Source organism: Pectinophora gossypiella, chromosome 20 (assembly GCF_024362695.1).
Source record: "Pectinophora gossypiella chromosome 20, ilPecGoss1.1, whole genome shotgun sequence".
Taxonomy (NCBI): domain Eukaryota; kingdom Metazoa; phylum Arthropoda; class Insecta; order Lepidoptera; family Gelechiidae; genus Pectinophora; species Pectinophora gossypiella.
Window position 1 is genome coordinate 3,677,870 of NC_065423.1, and position 23,090 is coordinate 3,700,959.

General features: G+C 37.1%; 1 protein-coding gene across 2 annotated transcripts in view; it reads left to right on the plus strand.

Annotated features, from left to right (window-relative positions):
- Positions 1 to 6,327: 6,327 nt before the first annotated feature.
- LOC126375897 (phosphorylase b kinase gamma catalytic chain, liver/testis isoform) overlaps positions 6,328 to 23,090 on the plus strand; it is a 39,421-nt gene continuing 22,658 nt past the window's right edge. The window contains exons 1-5 of one of the 2 annotated variants that reach the window (XM_050022985.1): positions 6,328 to 6,682; positions 7,210 to 7,385; positions 11,670 to 11,802; positions 19,330 to 19,481; positions 22,851 to 22,941. In XM_050022985.1, coding sequence (XP_049878942.1) covers positions 6,591 to 6,682; positions 7,210 to 7,385; positions 11,670 to 11,802; positions 19,330 to 19,481; positions 22,851 to 22,941 — 644 coding nt within the window. In that variant the 5' untranslated portion in view covers positions 6,328 to 6,590. The remainder of the gene's footprint in view (positions 6,683 to 7,209; positions 7,386 to 11,669; positions 11,803 to 19,329; positions 19,482 to 22,850; positions 22,942 to 23,090) is intronic. The other variant, XM_050022984.1, reaches the window with a different exon arrangement.

Sequence of the window (23,090 nt, forward strand, 5' to 3'; positions counted from 1 at the left end):
ACCCAAGCAAACACCACTGAAAAACCTAATAAATGGCACCTGTGAAGAAGCTTTCTGATTTCTATAATGATGGGATAAACTATTTTTGATTTAAAAGGAAATTTAGCCAAAGCCTGAAGAGCACTTAGTGAATCAGAGAAAATAATCGTTTCTTTAAGTTTGACCGTCAAAATATAATCAACGGCTTTAAACAGACCAAAACATTCTCCTGTAAATACTGAAGTTTCGGCAGGAAGTTTAATCTTTTGGACTATGTTAAATTGTTGATGGAAAACGCCAACACCAACACAGCCACTTTGACACTGTTTCGAGGCATCAGTAAAAATGTGGTGAAAATGAGACCAATCGCGTTCCTTGACAAAATTGAAAGAATGTTTCGCCTCTGGTTCATTCTTACTTATTCCAATATTGAGATGAATGGAAGGGGTTAATATTAGGGAAACGAAGCTGCTACAAAATAGAGGGTAAACTACAGTTTGATGAGTAGGTGCTTTAAGGTAAATAAACTTTTGATAACTTTTGACTAAACAAGGGATCGATTTATGTGCCCAATATGTTGTCGAGTTGACATCGTCAAACAGTTGTTCTAACTTAGACCGTAGAGGATGATTTACCAACTGAAAGGCTCTGAAAATAAATTTATCCGATTGATACTGTCGGCGTAAGAATAAAGGAGCATCATTACATTCAATTTGAAGACAATTAATGGGGCTAGATTTCATAGCTCCACAGATTATCCGTAACGCTTTAGACTGAATGACATCCAGCTTTTCGAATGCAGTGCTATTACCAGGAGCCAGTACAAAAGAGCCATAATCTATTACACTTCTAATGATAGCGTTATACAAAAGCTTAAGAGTAAATGGATGGGCACCCCACCATACACCTGACAAACATCTTAAAATATTCAGATTACGTTCACATTTACCTACTATGAAATCACAGTGGGCCTTCCCTGTTAAGTGGGTATCCAAAACAACACCTAAAAACTTAACTTCGTTCCTAACCGGGATAGAATAGCCATCATAGTAGACAAAGAAAGGAGGAGGAGCTCTCTTTCTGGTAAATACCATAACGGAACTCTTAGATGGGGCTATCTCAAGGCCATTTGAATCAAGCCATGTTTTAAGTCCAGAGAGAGCAGAGGATAAAGAGAAACACGCAACAGGTATATCACGATCTGTGCAATAAAGCAACAGATCGTCAGCGAATTGAAGAATACTTACCCTGTCCCCGATTGAGGATTCTAAATCGTGGGTGAAAATGTTATACAATAAAGGACTCAATACAGATCCCTGTGGTAATCCCTTCCATACTAGTCTTGTGGTTGAGTTAGAGTTATCAAGAGGCAAATTAATACACCTTTCAGATAACATATTATAAATAAAATTGGACAGAATATTTGGGACATTCAAAGTCCTAAGTTTAGACAAAAGGATAGATAAGTCAACACTATCATAAGCAGACTTAACATCTAAGAGGTTAAGCGTAAAAGCTAATCTAATGTCAGTCACAAATATAGCAATGTTGTCAATCGTGCTTCTACCCCTTCTAAAACCAAACTGACTGCTACCCAGCAACTTCCCATTTTCAATGTACCATTCAAGGCGTATCTTAACCAGATGCTCTGCAATCTTCATCAGAACTGAAGATAAAGCAATGGGGCGGTAATTGGTAGCCTCAGAAGGATCTTTATTTGGTTTGAGAATGGGGATTATTGTTTGGATCTTCCAAGCAGATGGGATATTACCAGTGATTAGAATTGAATTGATGAGTTCAAGAAAGTATGAAAGGGCCTTATCATTTAAATGACTCAAGAAGGAATACGGGATCCCATCGCAGCCCGGGGCAGAATCTTTTACCTGTGACAGAACACCCTGAGCTCTTCAAGAGAAAAAAGACTGCCGATACCAAAAGTAGTCGGAGATATAGCCGGTAATATTATGTTCTGAGGCACAAAAGGAGGCGCCAGCCGATCCAAGAAAGGATCAACCAAAGAAGAAGGAAGGAAACCTGAATTAGTATCTCTGAAAGCGGATCTAAATCTTCTGATATTCTGCCACACTAGATGGCCGAGTATCAGGAGACAGAGCCAAGCAGAAATCCTTCCAACTTTCATACTTCTTTTTCTTAAATAACTTTCTAGTTTCTTTCATAATTATAGATAATGAATTAAAATTTTCATCTGTAGACAATTCACGGTATATTATTTCTGCTTCCTTTCTCCTTCTGATAGCTTCTGTGCAATCACTATCCCACCACGGAGGGGATGGGATGTAACCAGAGGGCCTGCTTTTTATTGGGAAAATTTCATCGGCAACTTCAATAAATGCTTTGGCAAATGCTTCAGCACATTGTGTTTCAGAGTCCTGATCAATTTTCGGAAGAGAGCAAATTCTACTTTCCAATATAGAACTAAAAGTAACCCAATCCGCGTTATTGAGATTATGTTTTAGAAAGGAAGAACGCTTAATACTAGGGGTCAACCGGAATGGAAATGTAAGAGATATTGGATAATGATCACTACCGTAAGTAGATGATAAGGGGCTCCAGCTAATTGTAGGGGCTAGAGATGGAGAGCAGATAGTAAGATCCGGAGCACTAAAACCTTGGGCAGGAGAAGTTCGACGGGTTTGAGAGCCATTATTTAATATACATAAATTGTGAGAATCTATAAGATCCAAAATATGGGGACCATAAGCATTTGGTGCAGTACTTCCCCAAGAGGGATGTTGGGCATTAAAGTCGCCTAATAAAACGAACGGCTTAGGTAAAATAGATATGATAGAATCTAGTTCACGAAAGACTGCGGAACAAGGTTTAGGTATATATATAGATACAAAACAAATATTATTTACAATAACTGCAATCATAAACAAATTGGTACTATGAGGAGGAAGAATAAAATGAGAAAAATTAAGAGGATGACGAACAAGTAGAGCTACGCCGTCATAACCATCAGATCTATCTTCTCTGAGGCAAGCGTAACCTGAAATCTTAAATGTATATTCAGGTTTCAGCCAGGTTTCCTGTAAACCTATTATAAAAGGTTTATATTTATTTACAAGATGAACAAGTTCATTTTTTCTAGCATTAATGCTTAGACAATTCCACTGCAGTGCAATGGCCAACTGGTCCATTAACGGATGGTGTTTTAGAAAAAGTGTCAAGTAAAGACGCAGCGTTGGACGGTACATTATTGTTATTAACATTACATTGGGACAATAATTTAATAAGAGCCATAATTAAATCTGTGATTGACATTTCAGATGTATTATTATTTTGGATGACGGCACATCCATTAGAGGGTGCAGGCATATTCCTATCAGCAACCAAGGCAGCGTGAGCTACCTTGTCGTAGCCAACTCCGGGTTTAGGTAAAGATTTTCTTTCGGTAAAAACAGTTTTCTTGTACGAGAAATGATTATTGCTGGTATTGGAAGGTTGACTGCCATTTTCTATGGTACTACGAGAAGCCGAAGCCAAAGGTGGCACGCTCGGAGATGACAATAAAGCATCCGCATACGATAGCCGAGATATAGGCGGGTGAAGCTTAGCTGCTTCCAGATACGACAGGCAGTTCTTAGCCATAGATTCTTTTATGGACCTTTGTCTTTCAAATTCTAAACATTTTTTGCTATTTGCAAAGTGAGGACCTTTACATAAGCAACAATAAGCTTGTTCTTCTGACACTGCACAACTTGCTCCTGAATGTCCTTGACCGCATTTGTAACACCTTGGCCCAGAATGTGCACGACAGTTATCTTTGACATGACCAAAGCGGCAACAATTGAAACATTGTATTGTCGGGAAAATGTACAACTCTACAGGTAAAGAAGTATAACACATAAAAATGCGCTTGGGCAAAACTTGTCCGTCAAAAGTTACCACCACTGACTCAGTAGCTTTGAATTCAGCTTTACCTTCAGTAATTATTTTGCGTCGTATTCTTCTAATTTTTAATATTGGGCCGCAACCAATCGGAACATTAATGTTTGCCTGGACTTCATCATCTGACCACTCTGATGGCACACCACGTACAATACCAACCCGTGTAACGGAAAAGGAAGGAATGAAAACTTTGTAGTTTTGCTCTACTAAAGCTGGATTATTTAGAAATTGGTTGGCATCCATGTATTTTGAAAACGACAAAGAGAGCCGATTTCGGCCAATGCGTTTCAGGCTACCATTTATGATACTTGGCACAGAATAATTCTTAAGGAATTTGCCAAAAGTAACTGGATGTAGTGAAACACTGTCCTTGGGATCAGTTTGCTGTTTTTGAATGTAAACAATATAAGGAGCTGCATCGGATTGTACAAATTCACCTCTTGAAATGGGATTTGTTAAAGACTTTTCAGGGTTGCTTAGGGATGGTTCCGGTTGTTGACTAGGAGATTGAGTGGTGGTGACGACAGGCCTGCTATGAGGAATTGTATGAGGAGCTATAAATTCAGTCGACTCTAAAGTAGTAGAGCATTGGCACTCATCATCTCTATTAATCATGGTATTTCCGTGTTTGCGTTTATGTTTGCGACTTCGCTTATTGCAGTGACTACATACTGAAGTACGAGCAAGACGTTTACGAGATTTACACGTACTGCGGTCAACGGTCATGGAGCCATCAGTATCCATGCCCGTATCCACGCTAGACTCATCATTTTGGGATATAGTTACAGTGTGGCTTACATAAGGTGGGTGACCAGACCCGCCTGGGTCTGGATCCCCCACGGGATCCATAAGAAAAATACAGTAAAAGACTTACCAAGAGTCCAGTATATATATGACACAGAAACTAAAGAAATTATAAAATATATACAAAAATAACAATTTATAGAACACTATACACAATATTTATTGATCCTACTGATCCAAACCTTACAGAAATCTACTAAAATTAGAAAATTAACACAAAAAGCCAAAAAACACGACCGCCAAATTCGATGTTTCCCGCGCTTTTTTCCATAAGTCTAATTGTCAGTGAGATTTGAGACTTGTCTTTAGTTTTATTGTTAATCTTTTGTTTATGGTCTTCCGCCACAGATAATAAACAATAATTAGTAGTAGTAGTAATGAATCCGACGAACATTATTTACCTTCGTCCATCCATCTTGCGATCAGTTTAAGCACTACTTGCTTAGATTGTCGAAGTTCTAGAAGAAGAAATTTAAATTCAGGTTTCCAGTGGGTAACATAGTTACACTTTAAAATCATTTTTTTTTCATAACGAATGTCTCATCCGCCTAAAACTACAGCGGCTTGTAGAAAAATGTGACACACACACTTACACCTAAAACAGTAGCAACACAGGTGCCGTGCCGCAGCAGTTTATGTGTGGCAGCAGAGCAAAAATCAAATTCGTGCTTATAAATATTTTTTATGTGATTTCAAAGGTAAGCATTACAGAACAAAATAAATATCCGTGAAATTAAAAGGATAAACAGCGCCATCTATATTGTTTATGAGGAACGTAGCCTGAAAAATCCCTCATTAAATATATAATAAATAATATATATATATTATCTTTATTTTGGGTACAAATGATGACCCTTTTTATTACACCCAAGCACAATTACATCTTCCACCCGTTATTATTCTGATCAAAATAAAGAGAAGCTATATAGGTAACAACAAAATTCTACACATAATGTGATCCAAATATCAAGCAACAATTATTTGTATATATATGCTTCTGCTACATTGTTTTTTGGAATAATTATGTTTCCGAGTAATAAGAAAATAGGTGATTATCACGTTAACGCCATCTATATTGTTTTTATAGAACGTAGTTTGGAAAGTTCGTCATTAAAATTGTTATCTAAATCTAGCTATTATTACTCTATCTTGTTTATAGTCCGCCAGAGTATTAAAAAAACTTAGTTTATGGTCAGGACTTTTTGGCGGGAACGGAAACGGGACGGTTGTTTTCTTCATTGAATAATCCTTTGTCTTTGGAATAATCCAAATAATTAATACGAAGTGGTGTTTTGTGGTAAATGATCGCATTAAGTTAGTCGGAAAACATTCGCAATAGTGTTATTATATCGGAATATTCAATAAACAAAGTGTACTTTCTATTTTCGCTTCGTGCCAACAAGCCGCTTCATAATTCGATAGTTTATGCGGACTTTAGGGTTAATTCGTTTGGGGTTCTGAATAGGAGTCTACTCCGAGGGTGGGCGCTTAGGTTTCATCATTCATCGTCATCACCTTTCATCATTTCAGTAAATCATCATCAAGAAAAAAAATACATAAGACATGGCTGTATGGGTATAGTTCCCTTGGCCTTGTCCTTCGGGGAAAACAGAAAAAAAGTCTATGGTCAGTCAGCTTTTAGAAATATGAGAATTTGCATGGGGTATTTTTCGAATTTGTTGAATATTTAGTAATTAAATAGGATAGGATTTTATCATTATCACTGTGATAGCTTTACTAGAAAAGTTGTGTGGTATGAATTTCTCTTTTAGATAAAAGAGAGTTTATTATGAAACTGTCAGCTGTCCATAACAATAACCTTTCGTCATTGTGAAGGAGGCTAATTTAATTACGCGTGATTAGTTCTTTAAAATATTAGTGGTACAGTGAATAACATGGCTAAAGAGGAGGACGACGACAATTTACCGGATAAGGATGCGGCGAAAGAGTTCTATGCGAAATACGAACCAAAAGAAATCATAGGCAGGTAAGGGATACCTATATAGTATCATTTGGTTGATCCGTGATTCGTGTTGCTGCCAAGTTTTCGGGAAGAAACGGAAGTACTTAGCTACCATCCTGCTATAAGTTAGCCAATAAGTCTTCTCTGACCTTGAAGGCGAGCGTGTTCGCTTCCTAAATCGATTTGTATCAATTATTTACAGCACCAAATGAGATTAAGTTTGTTAAACTGCTCTCTCAGGCGCGAAATTCAATGCCGTTTGAATGATTGTTTTGGTTAGGAAAAGTGATTTCATTTAGATTTATAATTTAAAAACCGGAGCTGATAAATCTTCAGATTTGGTGAGCAGACCCAGAGATAATGGGATAACAGATGATGAATTTATAAATGAGTGCTATTGCTACTATTAGTTCAACAATGAGGATTCTTTCTTATTTATTAAATTGTAAAGAAAATTCATTATTACCCAAAACTTATTTTATGTCTATATGACACTATCTATGTATCTCATATTTATTCACTACACTAAAATTATTATCATATTGTTACAGAGGTATTAGTTCAACGGTAAGAAGATGTATCGAGAAAGAAACGGGACGGGAGTATGCTGCAAAGATCATAGACTTGAGTCAAGAGTCCCAAGACGGAGTGGACACTCATACAATGCGGGATGCAACACGACAAGAGATCCATATACTACGAATGGTCGCAGGACATCCATACATTAGTGAGTGAGTTGTTTACCTTGTGACGTTGGCATCCATTTTGATTAAATGAATTAGTTTTATTTGAGTAGTTGCTTACCTTCATTATATAAAAAAAACATATGGACTACATTATTGATTTATGTGATTCATGTGATAATCACCAATTTTCACATTACTCGGGTACATAATTATCCAACAAAACAACAATGTAATGGCAGAAGCATAGGTATATACAAATAATAGATGATGATATTTGGATCACATTATGTATAGAATTATGTTAATAGATTGATTAGAATAATAATGGGTGGCAAATATAATTGTGCTAGTGTGTGATAAAAAGGGGCATCCCCAAAAACAAAGCCAAAAAAATAATTCATGTCTTTTATCTATGAAATTAGAAGGTTAAACGAAGGCAAATCTTTATAGCGCAATCTATATTGTTTTTGAGAAACATAGCTTGGAAAGTTCCTTATTGCGGTTTAATTATGAGATAAGTTCTCTTAAATTATTATGGCTCAAAAATGATGTAAAAAAGGTAAAAATTATTGTTTATGTTTATCATAGAAGTGATAACAAATATGTTGTGGATGCCGCATTCTGTGAAGTTACCAACAACATTATAATGACTAGATTGATAAGAAAGTTCTAATAAAGTTTGGACTTTGAGATGTAAAGTTTTTGTCATGCCGTTGATGCATTTCTGTTTGTTTTTGCAATACATTTATTATCAATACTGTTGAATTTAAAAGAATATTGAACTAGTTTTTAGTCTAGTTTCGTTTATTTAGGTTCTTTTACAGATTTTTTTTTTATTTGAGCTATGGACAGATTTGTTATGAGTGAATTTCTCTTGGCTCATTATTTCTACATCTGCTCATAAAAAGTATACTCTAAAACAGAATTTTGTAGTTACTCTCAAATATGTAATCGAAGATTATGTCTAGACTGTCTCGAGATAAGATAAAGAAGTAAACTAAATGATTATCTAATAGTCATAAAATCTGCAATAACTCCAGCACAATGTGGCAAAGGAGTATGTTCCTTCAGCATACAGTAGTGGGTATTCAGGGTAACTTTTCTTAACCTACTGCGGTGAAGCAAAGAGGGTTATGTGTTGGACTGCTATGTATGTATATATGCACGTCTGTTACCACCTAACGTCTAAACCCCCTGTCAGAATTTAACAAATAAGGTGTCATTAGAAGCGTCTTGATTGTCCGGTTGTTATAGGCTATGTGACGTTGCGTAAAAATCAATGTTGCGCTTTCTAGATGACATAAATTGAAGATGAAATTTATTGTTCCAAGGTAATGTTGGGTATCAAATGAAAGGGCTTAATTTGCACATTTCATATATGTACATATAACTAACTTTTACGCGATAACTACATTTAATTTATAACAACTGCTCAGACATGTTCCGGATAGGTCTTATCTCTAAATCTTGCATAAAACGCATAATGGAAGCACCTTGTCTTAATAAATAAGATAAATAAAATAATATAAATAAAAATAAAAGTTTAAAATCTAAAACCCGACTACGGAAAAATCGCGCTCTGAAAAGTATGAAACAAGAAAAAATTCTCTGATGTTCTTCGGAATTGTGATGTTTAGGAGATAGCCGTGGTCAAACGACAATGTGTCCTAAGAGTTTGCAATGTGTCCTAGAGTTTGCTATCTAAACATTACTAATCGGAAGAACATCAGATATTTTTTTTCTTGTTTCATACTTTTTAGAGCGCGATTTTTGTGTAGTCGGGTTGTAGTTTTTAAACTTTTATTTTTTACGATTTTAGTTTAGGCTTAGCTTGTATAATTGACGCCAAATAGGATATAAATCACTACGCTTTAGCTGACGCGTTATTTATGTTCCATTGACGTTCCGGAGTATGAGTCATGAATAATACTACCCACTTACTACGCATACAACGGACACTCTGCCTCCGCCCCACGCTAATTCATATCCGTGCCGAGCTTTTTTACCTCGCCCACTGGGTCTCACTTTATTCTAAAAGGCCGTAAGCCGTTAAGGAGTAAGACGCGTCTAGATTATCTGTCTCGCTCACACAATACGCGTTAGGCAGCACATGGTAAGAACAGGATGTTTCTATAAGGTTTCAAGGAGTGATTGTGTAGTGTTGCCACTATCGATAGTTGAAAGAAAACCAATGAGGGACTTTCCAGGCTACATTCCCCAAAAACAATATAGATAGCGTTGTACTGTTTTAACATGAAAACTACGTATTTTCTCATTGCTCGGGTACATAAAAAAATATTATTGACTCAAAACATACATTCAAACTTTTAACAAAAAAATACAGAAAAACATGTTGGTATGTATTACAATAAAATACCCTGTCTCTCATACTAGGTAAGAACCTGTATCATAAGAGTCATAATTGCTCAAAAATAAATGTAAATGGCAAAAGCATATATGCATAAAAATAATTGCTGTTTGACATTTGGATCAGATTATGTATAGAATTATGTTGCTACCTATATTGCTTGTCGTTATTTTGATTAGAATAATAATGAGTTGAAGATGTAATAAAAGGGGTTATCATTGATACCCAAAAACGAAAGATAAAAAATGAAATTAGAGGAGAAAAGGTTAAACGGAGAAAAATCTGCACAGCACCATCTATATTGTTTTTAAGGAATGTAGCCTGAAAGTCCCTCATTGTATCAATAGTTCTATCCATGTAGTTGACCATATGGTCTCAATATATATAGACTTTTCAGGCTTGAATCACCTGATTGTCCGAAAAAGTAAAATGATTCCGTGCTTCGGAGGGCACGTTAAGCTGTTGGTCCCGGCTATTAGCCGTAAAAACACCTCCACCAACCCACATTGGAGCAGCGTGGTGGAGTATGCTCCATACCCCCTCCGGTTGATTGAGGGGGGGAGGCCTGTGCCCAGCAGTGGGACGTATATAGGCTGTTTACGATTACGACGATATATCTATATATATATATATACAGGGTGGCCCAGAAGTTCAGGATCAAAATGAAAAATTAGATAGAGGGGCTCATTAGCTACCAGAAATACCCCCATGTATGTTCAGCAATTATTTACGGTTTAGGAGATATGCCCCATTTTGTACCTTTTTCTAGATTTTCTACCTTACTTCAGAAATAATCATTTTGTCGCTATCCCTTTCATAATAATTATTTTATTTTACTTCACAACTATGCCTAAGGCTGTGTACCGCTCAATCAAAGATAAATCAAAGTCAAATCAAGTATAAAAAAAAAGTTATCGGAAGTCAAAGTGAGAATTTGACCAAAATTGTTACAGTTGTTAATACTTCGCCGAAGAATAATAAACACATTGAGATTGTCATGGACCATGAACGTATTTCTAAAAACTGCTCCATTTAATAGGCTTTTAGAAACATCCAAAAAAAGTACCCTTAATAAGGGCATAAAACTAAGTAATTAGCCCTCAAAGATTGCAAGACAGACAGATTTGAAGGAAAATTTGACATTCTCATACAATGTAGCTGCTTCTTTCTAACGTTGTTAAAGGTGCTCAAAGACACATTTTCAATTAAAAGTAAATAAAAATCACGCTTATAATCGCTAACAGGGTAGACATAGCAAAAATCCGAAGACAAAACTTGCAGTCACTTTTCAAGGAAAAAGTTATCCCCAAACACTGTTGGTGATTCATACTATTAGATACTAAAATAAAATGTGTCTTTGAGCACCTTTAACAACGTTAGAAAGTAGCAGCTACATTGTATGAGAATGTCAAATTTTCCTTCAAATCTGTCTGTCTTGCAACCTTTGAGGGCTAATTACTTAGTTTTTTGCCCGTATTAAGGGTACTTTTTTGGGATGTTTCTAAAAGCCTATTAAATGGAGCAGTTTTTAGAAATACTTTTAGGGTCCATGACAATCTCATGTGTTTATTATTCTTCGGCGAAGTATTAACAACTGTAACAATTTTGGTCGAATTCTCACTTTGACTTCCGATAACTTTTTTTTTATACTTAATTTGACTTTGATTTATCTTTGATTGAGCGGTACATAGCCTTAGGCATAGTTGTGAAGTAAAATAAAATAATTATTAAGAAAGGGATAGCGACAAAATGATTATTTCTGAAGTAAGGTAGAAAATCTAGAAAAAGGTACAAAATGGGTCATATCTCCTAAACCGTAAATTGCTGAACATACATGGGGGTGTTTCTGGTAGCTAATGAGCCCCTCTATCTAATTTTTCATTTTGATCCTGAACTTCTGGGCCACCCTGTATATATATAAAGCAGTGAAGCTCAATACCCCTCCATCTTATTCCAGTTGAGCTGCAGGACGTGTTTGAGTCGGAGACATTCATCTTCCTCGTGTTCGAGCTGTGTAAAAACGGGGAACTCTTCGACTACCTCACGTCAGTAGTCACACTCTCAGAGAAGAAGACTAGGTATATTATGAGGTTAGTACCATAAAACATTTATGTATTAGAATAATAACATTTATTTTATTTAATTATTGGTTGAAAAATGTCCAGCGGGACATGAAGGCGCTGGGTCTCAAAGACGATATTTGTCAGCGAAATATTTGGCGCAGCATGATTGGGAAAGCCGACTCCGCATAACGGCGAGGACAAAGAAGAAGAAGATATTTTGCAAAATGTATTTATTGTGTAAAGCCAAAAAAGAGCCCCGAATTCCCCCCTTTTTTACGAGCATAACAGGCATATGTTTTTTCACCATTAATCATGTGTAATTAAAGCACATAATAACGGGTTCTTACCGCGTTTAAATGGGGATATGAGACTCCCGATATTTCACTTGGCACTTGCAACAGTGTCGAAATATCGGGAGTCTCATATCCCCATTTAAACGCGGTAAGAACCCGTTATTATGTGCTTTAATTATGATAATAACCGCGTAAGCTTAAAAACAATGTATTAATCATGTGATATCAACTTATGACCCATACACGAACATAAAAACAAATTAAGATTCAGCGGTATATGAATTAGATAATCTTTTCTTATCGTGTGGGTTGTGAGGTGGATTACCAGGCTCAACAACCCATGTGTCAGGGTTATTATTGAGCCCCCGAAGGCCCTTGACATGACTCACGATACATATGACCTTCTGACATGACTCTCATGATTCGGGATATGAACTCGCATCATTCAGACTTGAAGCTGCACGTTCTTGACACTAAAACATCACGGCGTTTATCTATTAATGGAAAATTCAATTCAGTTATCAACTTTCACATAATCAATTAGTTAAACAAAGTTTTCCATGACTGGGTAACTTGAGTCCCCTTCACACGATAAGATTGCATGCATGGATACTGGCACAAGGTTTGCATAATTTATGTACTCCTGGTACCATGGTGGATATTACATACGTAATTAGTTCACTGTAAATAGATTAAAAATACATTTTTCAAGGATCTTTTAAACGGTAGTCGTCGTTATTACATATCGGGGCATTATAGTGAAAAGAACGTAAGCGCCGATGAGATTTTCTTCAAAAAAGAAACCTCAAAATCTTTCAATTAATTCCATTCCAGACCATAAATTTTAACTGGATTGACAGTAGCTTATAAGGCAACGATAATTATGGTAAAAATAAAAGTCTTCATACCTGTGGCTTTCGGGATAAACAGAAAATGTGGATCGGCAATAAATATTATTATTAAGATCATTTTTAAATATTTTATTTTTACAAAATAAGAATGCTTTTTTATCTGTGTATTACAAGACCCGAAACACGGGCGGCCATGATTGAGCTTCGTGTGACGTCACATTTCACAAAATAAACAAAAACTATCTATAGGGTTTCAAGTTATACTGTTTGATAGTTTTTTTTTCTATTACCTATATAAAGCTTTTTTGAGAAAAAAAAACTTTTTATAGGTATAAAATATGCATTTTTTAAAATACTTATTCGAAAACTGTCAAGTAGTCAATTACAACAGAGCAAAAAGGGATGTTCTTTGCATATCTACACGAACGAAGTTGCCTATTCTTATCTGTTGCTCATTTGTTCTATTTAAATGACATGACGTCATAACCCACATCATCACAATCACTGCCAAATAGTACCACGCTTACGTCGATAATCCCTATAAGACATAAGTGGTAAGGAACCACGTTACAGATAGCTATTTTTACCCGACTGCGGCGATGCAAAAAGGAGGGTTATGTGTTTGACCACTCATCACTAATTTAAGAGCCACGCTCTTGTCGGTTTAGCATTCTCCATGCTAGTTTTTAGGGAAAAATAGGGCAATGGTTTCCCTCTTGCCTTCCGCCCCGCAGTACTCTGTCTGACGCGAGTGAGATGGCGCCCAGAGTAGTCTATTTCAAAACCGTACTAGGACTGCTGACAACTAAGACCCCAAAATAATATAAATAAAAATAAAAGTTTCAAAACTAAAACCCGACTACGGAAAAATCACGCCTTAGAAAGTATGAAACAAGAAAATTGGTATATTTTCTGAAATTCATCTGAATGTTTAGGAGATAGCCGTGGTCGAATGCCAATCTGTCTTAAGAGTATGCTTACCACGGCATACGACCACGGCTATCTACTAAACATGTGTGTGGTTTTCTTGTTTCATACTTTTTAACCGACTTCAAAAAAGGAGGATGAAGGTAGTACTTTTGTTTTTATGGTTGAAAATAAAAAAAGAAATTGTATTTCTTTTTTTCTGGATTGTGAGCAAGAATGCTTGCATACAATAAATACCTGGCGCTACATAACTTCTTTCTATTTTGAAGTCTGTTAAAAAATATACTAATCTTGAAAAGCTAGTAGTCTAAGATAATCAAAACATACATAACATAAACAGCCTATAATCGTCCCACTGCTGGGCACAGGCCTCCCCTCAATCAACAGGAGGCAACCGAAGATAATCAAAAGTCAACTTAATTTTACGTTGTTGAGTTATTTACGAATTTTAATTAGGAATTAGGTAATGAGTAGGAGGTTTGACCACTTTTATGTTGTCACCTTGTATCCTCATGCAAACACCATAGCATCAACAACCGAAAACCGGACATGCCAAATCATCAGGGGCCCTACCGGGTAAAACGAAGACGATTCATATTGGAGCAAATCGAACATGATTTGATTATAGGGTTTAATACACCTACCTATCCAACGGCCTCCGTGGTCCAGTAGTTTGAGCGTTGGGCTCATGATCCGGAGGTCCGGCTTCGATTCCTTATGGGGGCATTGTAGAAATCACTTTGAGTGTCCTTTGTTTGGTAAGGACATTGCAAGCTCGAATCACCTGATCGTCCAAAAAATTACACCTGATGTGCTAAAAGTGGGACGTATATAGGCTGTTTATGTATGCATGGTACCTCTGGGACGATTCAGACCACGATTCGGACTTCACATCAGGTGGATTTTTCTGTTATAAAAGTATGTATTTGAAAATAATATAAAAATAATGTCATGAACTTTCCGACAGGAAATTCCACTTTATATATACTTAGAATAATGGTCTGAACCATCCCTCAATTTTTTTGTTACGGTTACTAACACCCATACGTACCCGTACGGCTAGCTGTACGTACTTGTACGGTCACGAGCACTAATATGTCTACACTTTGGAACCATGTCACATTAACTTTTTTGACAAATTAAACCATAAGTCTCATTAAATGTCAAATATGATAGTGCGACAGGGTTCTAAAGTGGGTACATGATATTGCTCATGACTGTACATGGTGTAAGTGACATCGTAACGAATACTGAGGGGGACGATTCGGCTCCTGATTTAAATTGAAAATGATTTGAAAAAACACAAAAATATCTTGAATTTTGCGACGGAGAATCCCACACTTAGACTCAGAATCATGGTCTGAAGCATCCCTCAAAGTTGTCGTTACGGTGTCACTAACACCCTGTATTTTTTATCATGAATACGATAAACGTCATCACATATTATATACTAACATCATAATCGAATGGACTTGGTAATTAGGGCAGGAATGACGTCACTAGAACCTTGCATTACTTCTCCGTAATCTAGGATCACAGAGTAAATAAAACATGTTGATATAAACAAATTATTACCCATTTGTTTTGTTTTTTTCCTGCTATGATAGTAGTTTGTCAATGAGACGCTTCTTGTAAAGGAAGTCATAATTATGTGAGTTTCTTAATTTTATTACGCGGCCAGCTTGATGGGTACATTTGAGCCGGGTATGCTCCGAGGCGGGCTATTTGATTAATTTTAAATGTAATTAATATCTAGTTTTTAAGCAATGACATGTGTTTTTTGTAACACTTATTTATTTATGACAATAAAAGATTAATATGGTTGTGAGTTTCTAAATAAATGTTATCAGTTTTAAAACAGTTGGCACGCATTTGCTAGGAAAGCGTGATCCACCCTATACCAGACTTACCATCAGGTAAGTTTGTGGTCAAACGAGAGCCTATTTTATTTTTGTAAAAAGTTGGATAGCAAACGTATCCGTAGCAATGCAGCATACGCGTAGCATATCTCTGGTGGAAAAGCACCCTAAGATCAGTGAGCTATGCGTTTGAGTCAGTGACACTTGGACGAAAGATACAGTATAATCTGGCGGCCTTATTGCTAAGCAGCAATCTCTTCCAGGCAACCAGTCGCAAGAAAAAATATATCACAATTTGATGCGAGACGGTGCAACATCTTGTATAAAAAATATTGAAGATCAAATTAATTAACATCATAATATCATAGACGTATACTATTTAGTATAAGGTCGTTTACTTGTAAGCCTAATTATCAAATAATACGCTCGTGATAAGTGCGCGTGCGCTCCTCCTGACATTTATCGTGGGTGTGTCATGCATTATAAAACATAAACAGTAGATGTAAATATTTCCACTAATGTATAAATAATATACACTTTCACTATTCCTATACACCCTTGGCTGCCCCTTCAGGGACACGGCGTGATGCTATGTTGTTATGTATTGCTTTTTTATTTTTATCTCGAATAGGCAACTCTTCTATCGTGTGGCAACCTTGATGTCAGAGTTATATTGAACCACCAAAGGCCCCTGACACAGCTCATGTAACGACTACTTACTAACATAACTAAGTAGTAACCAGGACCAACGGCTTTTAGGGTTATTACTGAGCCGCAAAGGCCTGACATGGCTCATGGACTACGTACTTACACACACCAGACTTGCTACTTGTGCTACTGCTAAATTCAATAGCATCCCGTATACATCATCATCATCATCAATTTAAGAGCCACGCTCTTGTCGGTGTAGCATTTTCCATTCCAGTCTATCAAAGGTCAATTCCTTGACTTCCCTATAAGACACGACGTTAACCTTTTCTTTAATCTGTTCCATGTAAGCTCTTCTTGGTCTTCCCTTCCTCTCTTTCCTTCTAGCTTTCCTTCTATGATGTATACATCATACCGTAAATGTAGCCTTATAGGTCATGTCCAACAAATGTGGGCTGGGCCTACTATCTTCATATCACGTAATACTATTAACGTCAAAAAGTTTCTTTCGTCAAGTTCCTTGACATTCCACCTAATCTACAACGAAATTAGTTCAAATAACAACTTGATTGGCATCTGACAATGACTCAGAATATGACAGTTCTTTGTCGCATTATACAGATAAAAGTAGACATGTAAACATAGTTACGCCTTCACTCTCTCATCCCTAATGGAGTAGGCTGTGTCGGGTTGTATGGGTTCGGTTCCCGGCTGGATCTTAAAAGTCTTTAACTTATGTTTCGTTTATATATTTTTGATATCACTTGGTTAATGGCAATAGACTCGCCCCCTATTGCATGGGGCTTAAATATAGTTGGGGTCGAGTGTATATACTATTCTGGGATATAAGCGTGAATCACTGGAGATTCGTCTCATCTTTCTTAGAACGCCACTGCCGATATTTAGCTGAGCTTACACCGATGCACCTTTTCAACATACAGGGTGTTAGTGACATCGTAACGAAAACTTTGAGGGATGATTGAGACCATGATTCTGAGATGATATCAAGTGGAATTTTCCGTCGCAAAAGAATGGAACAGAAAATAATTTAAAAAAATTAAAAAAAAATCATGAATTTTCCGACTGAAAATTCCACTTGATATCAACTCAGAATCATGGTCTGAATCATCCCCCTCAGTATTCGTTACGATGTCACTAACACCCTGTATATGTGAGGTGTATGAGCGTGTCAATAAATACGTATCTTTAAATTGTACTATTTGAAAACAAAAGCTTTCTCAATCCCGGAAAATCCACAACTAATCTATTCCTACGTTGCAGTACATATAGTTAAATAATATACATCAGTAGCATATATAAATGTGTCACAAGTCCGCTCGAAGCAACTAGCACTTTGAATCGCGTAGCTTCTACGCGATAACCCAGTCTTAGTTCTACTCTCGCGTTGTTATAACCTCCTGGTACCTCGTTCAAATATTAATTTAAATTGTACCAATTAATTTGTTTAAATAGTTCTTTTTTTAAGTTTTTTGTTTAAAATGGCGTTGAGTGTTTGCCAATCCCAAGATGTCCGGACATTGGTGTCTAAGGATTCCCAGGACCTGTCGGATTGCATCGAGTTAGTCAATTTATGCAATGTTGTAGTAGAGGAATTGGTAGACTGTTACTTGAGGTGAATATATTTAATTAGTAATATAAATTAAACAGCACATATTCTTGGAGCTGCATTGCGGAGTTTGCTCCATACGCCAGCTTGATTAAGGGAAGGTATGTGCCCAGCAGTGGGACGTATGTAGGTTGTTTAGTAGGTCTAGTGAGGTGGAAGGATCCATAAGTTATTTAATTAAGGAAACTCGCAGCGCGCAAGGAAACTTAAAAAAAAAACATTAAAGAAGCATACATACACCCACATACATAAACTCACGCCCGTAACCCCTAATGGGGTGGGCAGAGCCACAAGTAATCAAAGACAACTTGCAGCCACTGTTGATACGATATCGTAAGCTGGATATGATAGACCTTATGGTGATCAGCCTATCGCCCATAACATTAGTGCATCATGTTAGAGGACACAAAAAAACAAAAACCAAAATACAGTAAAATAGCATTATTATGTAACTTTTAGGCAGATAAGACCGATTTACAAGAAAGGACAATTTGAAAAAGAAAAGCAGCCAGTGTCCTTAAAGATTTTTTACAACGGGAACATTCCCACTTTGGGAAAATTCTTGGCACAGTGGCGGCCTTAACAAAATATTTAGGTGGTGCGAGACCTCAAAGTGGCACCCCTCAGCCCCTTAAAATAAAAAAAAATGTTGTTTACGGCCATCCGGTATGAGCGATCTAACCTGATGAAGTTAATTTGCGGCCAGGACCATCAACTAGTCTTGGTTGATTTTGCCTATTATAATATGGGACTTAAACGGCTGGCGAGGAGTGGGGTATATTGTATAATATACCACAGATATATACCCAGTAGTAGTTTCGTATAATATGTTTTCCAAAAACGTCTTATGTATGTGTATGTGTGTACATAACACGTATATATATTCTAGCATCACGCCTGTATCCGAAGGGGTAGGCACGATAACAGTATCGTGTTAACTTTCCTTAAATCAATAAAAAAAACCCCTGCCTACCTCTTCGGAGATACAGGCGTGATGATAGGATATGTAGGTACATGTACAATCAAAGAGCAAAAGTGCAGTCAGTGAGCCCAGCGAATTATTTTTAAAGAGTGGTGAAATTATGAACCATTAGTTGTAATAATTATAAAATTTGTGTTTTTGTAGGTGTTTTTGGACTATTACAGAAACAACATTTAACCAGGAGGTCTTAAGTGCAACCAGTTTACAAGAAACTGATTGGACTTTTGCACCTTATCGTACATTTAAGGGAGTGCAATTCAATTAAATTTTAACGTACTTACAAACATTGCAGCACGCGTCAATTTCTCGTCCTGCCTCCGCTTCAACCATTTCTCCGACCGCCTTAAAACCTCCACCTCTTCAACAGACAAGTCCTGGAAGGCGTCCGCTACGTGCACAGCAAGAGCATCGTCCACAGAGACCTGAAGCCGGAGAACATACTGCTGGATGACCAGCTCAATGTCAAGATCACCGACTTCGGTTTCGCCAAGGTGCTTAAGGATGGAGAGAAGTTGTTCGGTAAGTTTTTAAAAACATAAGCTCATGACTACGACGACTACGCAAGGCTGAGAATAGGGCTTTGAGGCGCGCCTTGGGAGAGGTCTATGTCCAGCAGTGGACTGCAATATAAGATACGGGAGCGTGCGCGCTCTCATAATAATTTCGTACGCACGAATCGAATTCGTATGAAAGGCGTCCAAAGTGCTACTAATAGTGCTTATATTTTTCGAGATTTACGCGATTATTATTTATCATAAATAAAACACACAATTCCGGGTTCTTACCGCGGTAAAAACAAGGAGTCCAATATTCCTGGTTTTAACGCGGTAAGAACCCGGTATTATGTGTTATAATTGGCTACTTGAGAGGTATAAAATCTGAAATATGTCGGATATGCTAGTTTATCATTTACCGATAATTATCCAATCCCAAGTTTTTATTAAGATATTTTTTAAATATTTTATTTTTACAAAATGAGAATGAATTTTTATCTGTGTATTACAAGACCCGAAACACGTGCGGCCATGATTGTGCTTTGCGTGACGTCACTTATTACAAAAAAAATCTCTCAGGTTTCAAGTTATACTAGTTTGACAGTTTCTTTGTTTATTAAAGTGAAATGTGACCACTCGTTTTTGCACGAAACTTGAAATTAATGAAGAGGAATATGTTTTTATCTATTAATTAAATCGAATCACAATCAAAAGAGATTTATTGCAACTGTACAGTACAAAAAAAAAGAAAAGGCTTTTTCGAGAAAAAATATTTTAGGGGGTATAAAATATTTAAAATACTTATAAAGTTTGTAATTTTTAAAATACTTATTGGAAGATTGTTAAGCAGCCAATTACAATAAAGTTTTTTGGAGTCGGTAACCAGGGAGGCGTGGTCACTATTGACCTAGACAATGTCAAGCGAGTACTAGGACATCATAAAGATATCACAACCAAAGTGCGAAAGGTTTATCATCTACGCATGAATTGTAATGTAATCTTTCCCTGACCTTCAAACGACCGTTTTGGCAATTGACGTCAGATAGTTACTATAATACAAATTCTTAAATTAAACTAATTAACTTGTAATTCAAAACAGGGAACTTGTATTTTATTTCATTTTTAGCTTCTATGCCGTAAGCGTGGCCAATTACTGGTCAGCAAAAATTTAATATCGATCGCCATCGACTCGTAAAGAAGAAGAGCTTCTATGCTGGACTGTCAGCGATTAAAAGACGTTCAGCTGCTTGTCTTCCCGGGCATGTCGTAAAATCCGACTGTCGGCTGTGTACTTTGTAACACGATGGACAATAGGCTATTTTCCAACTAGTCAAATCAGTTACTTTTTACTGAACGTCAAAACACGAAATTACTATGGAAATTGTACGTCATAGAAAAACGTGATAAAATGTCAGAATTAATAAATTAAATAGAAAAAAGAAAATGTTATCCGCTAATTTTAAATCTGTCTTTATTTAGTAATCAGAATTTCATAATTTATCTTGAAACAAATACACGACCCAATTTTTATGAGCGATAGGCTGATCCCTGGTCCCTATGGTTCATCATATGTATCTTAGAACTTCGTATAATTAGTGGCTGCAAGTTGTCAAATTCAAATTCAAATATTTATTGCATTCCATGTAGTACAATGGGGTGTTACATAGGCACAGGAACTAAAACATGGACCCTGTAGGGCACAGCAACGTTGAAGGGAAGAGAGGAAGTGTGTATTAAAATTAAAACTTATCATCAAATACTTGTGGCTCTGCCTACTCCATTAGAGATAACGGGCGTGAGTTTATGTATGTATGTAACATTATTTGAAAATTGAAATTGAAAACACATAATACCGACGACTGTCCCGTGATCATGGCACTTGCAACAGTGTTGAAATACCGGGAGTCTCATATCCCTGATAATAACGCGGTAAGAACCCGGTATTATGTGTTTTAATTATGATAATAACCGCGGATAACCGCGGAATCCTCGAACAATGTGTTATTTAAAAAGTTTTTTTAGTTCTTCATAGTCAATAATAACAGGTAAAAGCGAGTGAATGTCGTGTCTTATAAGGAAGTGAAAGAATTGGCCTTTCATAGACAAGAATGGAGAATGCTAGAGCGTGGCGTGGAAGTTAGTTATGTGAGTCCATAATGATTGGGCTAGTTTTTTACAGACATACATAAACAGCCTATATACCTACATCCCACTGCTGGGCACAGGCCTCCCCTCAATCAACCGGAGGGGGTACGGAGCATACTCCACCACGCTGCTCCACTGCGGGTTGGTGGAGGTGTTTTTACTGCTAATAGCCGGGACCAACGGCTTAACGTGCCCTCCGAAGCACGGAATCAGCTTACTTTTTCGGACAATCAGGTGATTCAAGCCTGAAAAGTCCTTACCAAACAAAGGAGAGTCTCACAAAGTGATTTCGACTATGTCCCCGTCGGGAATCGAACCCGGAACTCCAGATCGTGAGCCTAACGCTCTAACCACTAGACCACGGAGGCTGGTTTTTATTGAACATCTTTTCTCCTCTTACTCGATCTGTCTTATATTTTACCTATTCAAAGTAAGTACTCGTATAATGCCAAGTGAAATATGCGCTCTTTACGGTCGATGCATTTACGTAGTTAAACACGATGTCTTGGGTTACATCTGGTTTGTACAATGTAGGGCTAGTCACGGTTGCGTTATTATTTCTTATTCTATATGCTGGTCGTATGTGCCTATATCTGGAGACCCACTTATCCCACTCTTTAGCGGTTTTTAATTTAAGACTAAAGTCCAGGGGGCGAGGTAAATCTAGCTCGGCTCCTGATAGGAATTGGCGCGGGGAGGATAGTAGGCTAGTTTCCATACATACATAAACTCACGCCTATTTCCCACCGGGGTAAGCAGAGACTATAGAATTCCATTTGCTTCGATCCTGACACACTTCTCTTGCTTCCTCCACATTCATCAATCGCTTCATACACGCACGCCGGTTCAGAGTAGATCGTATTAAACCTTTCCTAAGGACATCTCCAATTTGGTCATCGTAAGTCCTTCTCGGTCTTCCAACTATACATTGTTTTAAGTTTACGCGGTTATTATCATAATTAAAACACATAATAACGGGTTCTTACCGCGTTTAAATCAGGGATGACTGATCATCCACTTGCAACAGTGTCGAAATATCGGGAGTCTCACATCCCTGATTTAAACGCGGTAAGAACCCGTTATTATGTGTTTTAGTTTCCAACTAGTCAAATCATAATGAATACTGACGGGGATGATTCAGACCATGATGCTGATTTAATATCGAGTGGAATTTTCCATCGCAATATTCATGTTCTTTTTTTAAAATATATTATATATGTATAGCTGGTTATTTTATATATGATTCCAGAGCTGTGCGGCACTCCAGGGTACCTCGCCCCGGAGACGTTGAAGGCGAATATGTTTGAAGACGCGCCAGGGTACGGCATGGAGGTCGACGTGTGAGTACACCTTCCATTTCAACAGCATTTCTATTACTAAACTAGCGGTGCACTGTGATGGCCGTTTGGACACGATAAAGTACAGCCACGAGCAACATAATGTACCCACTTTAGGACTCTGTCGCACTAACATATTTGACATTTAGTGA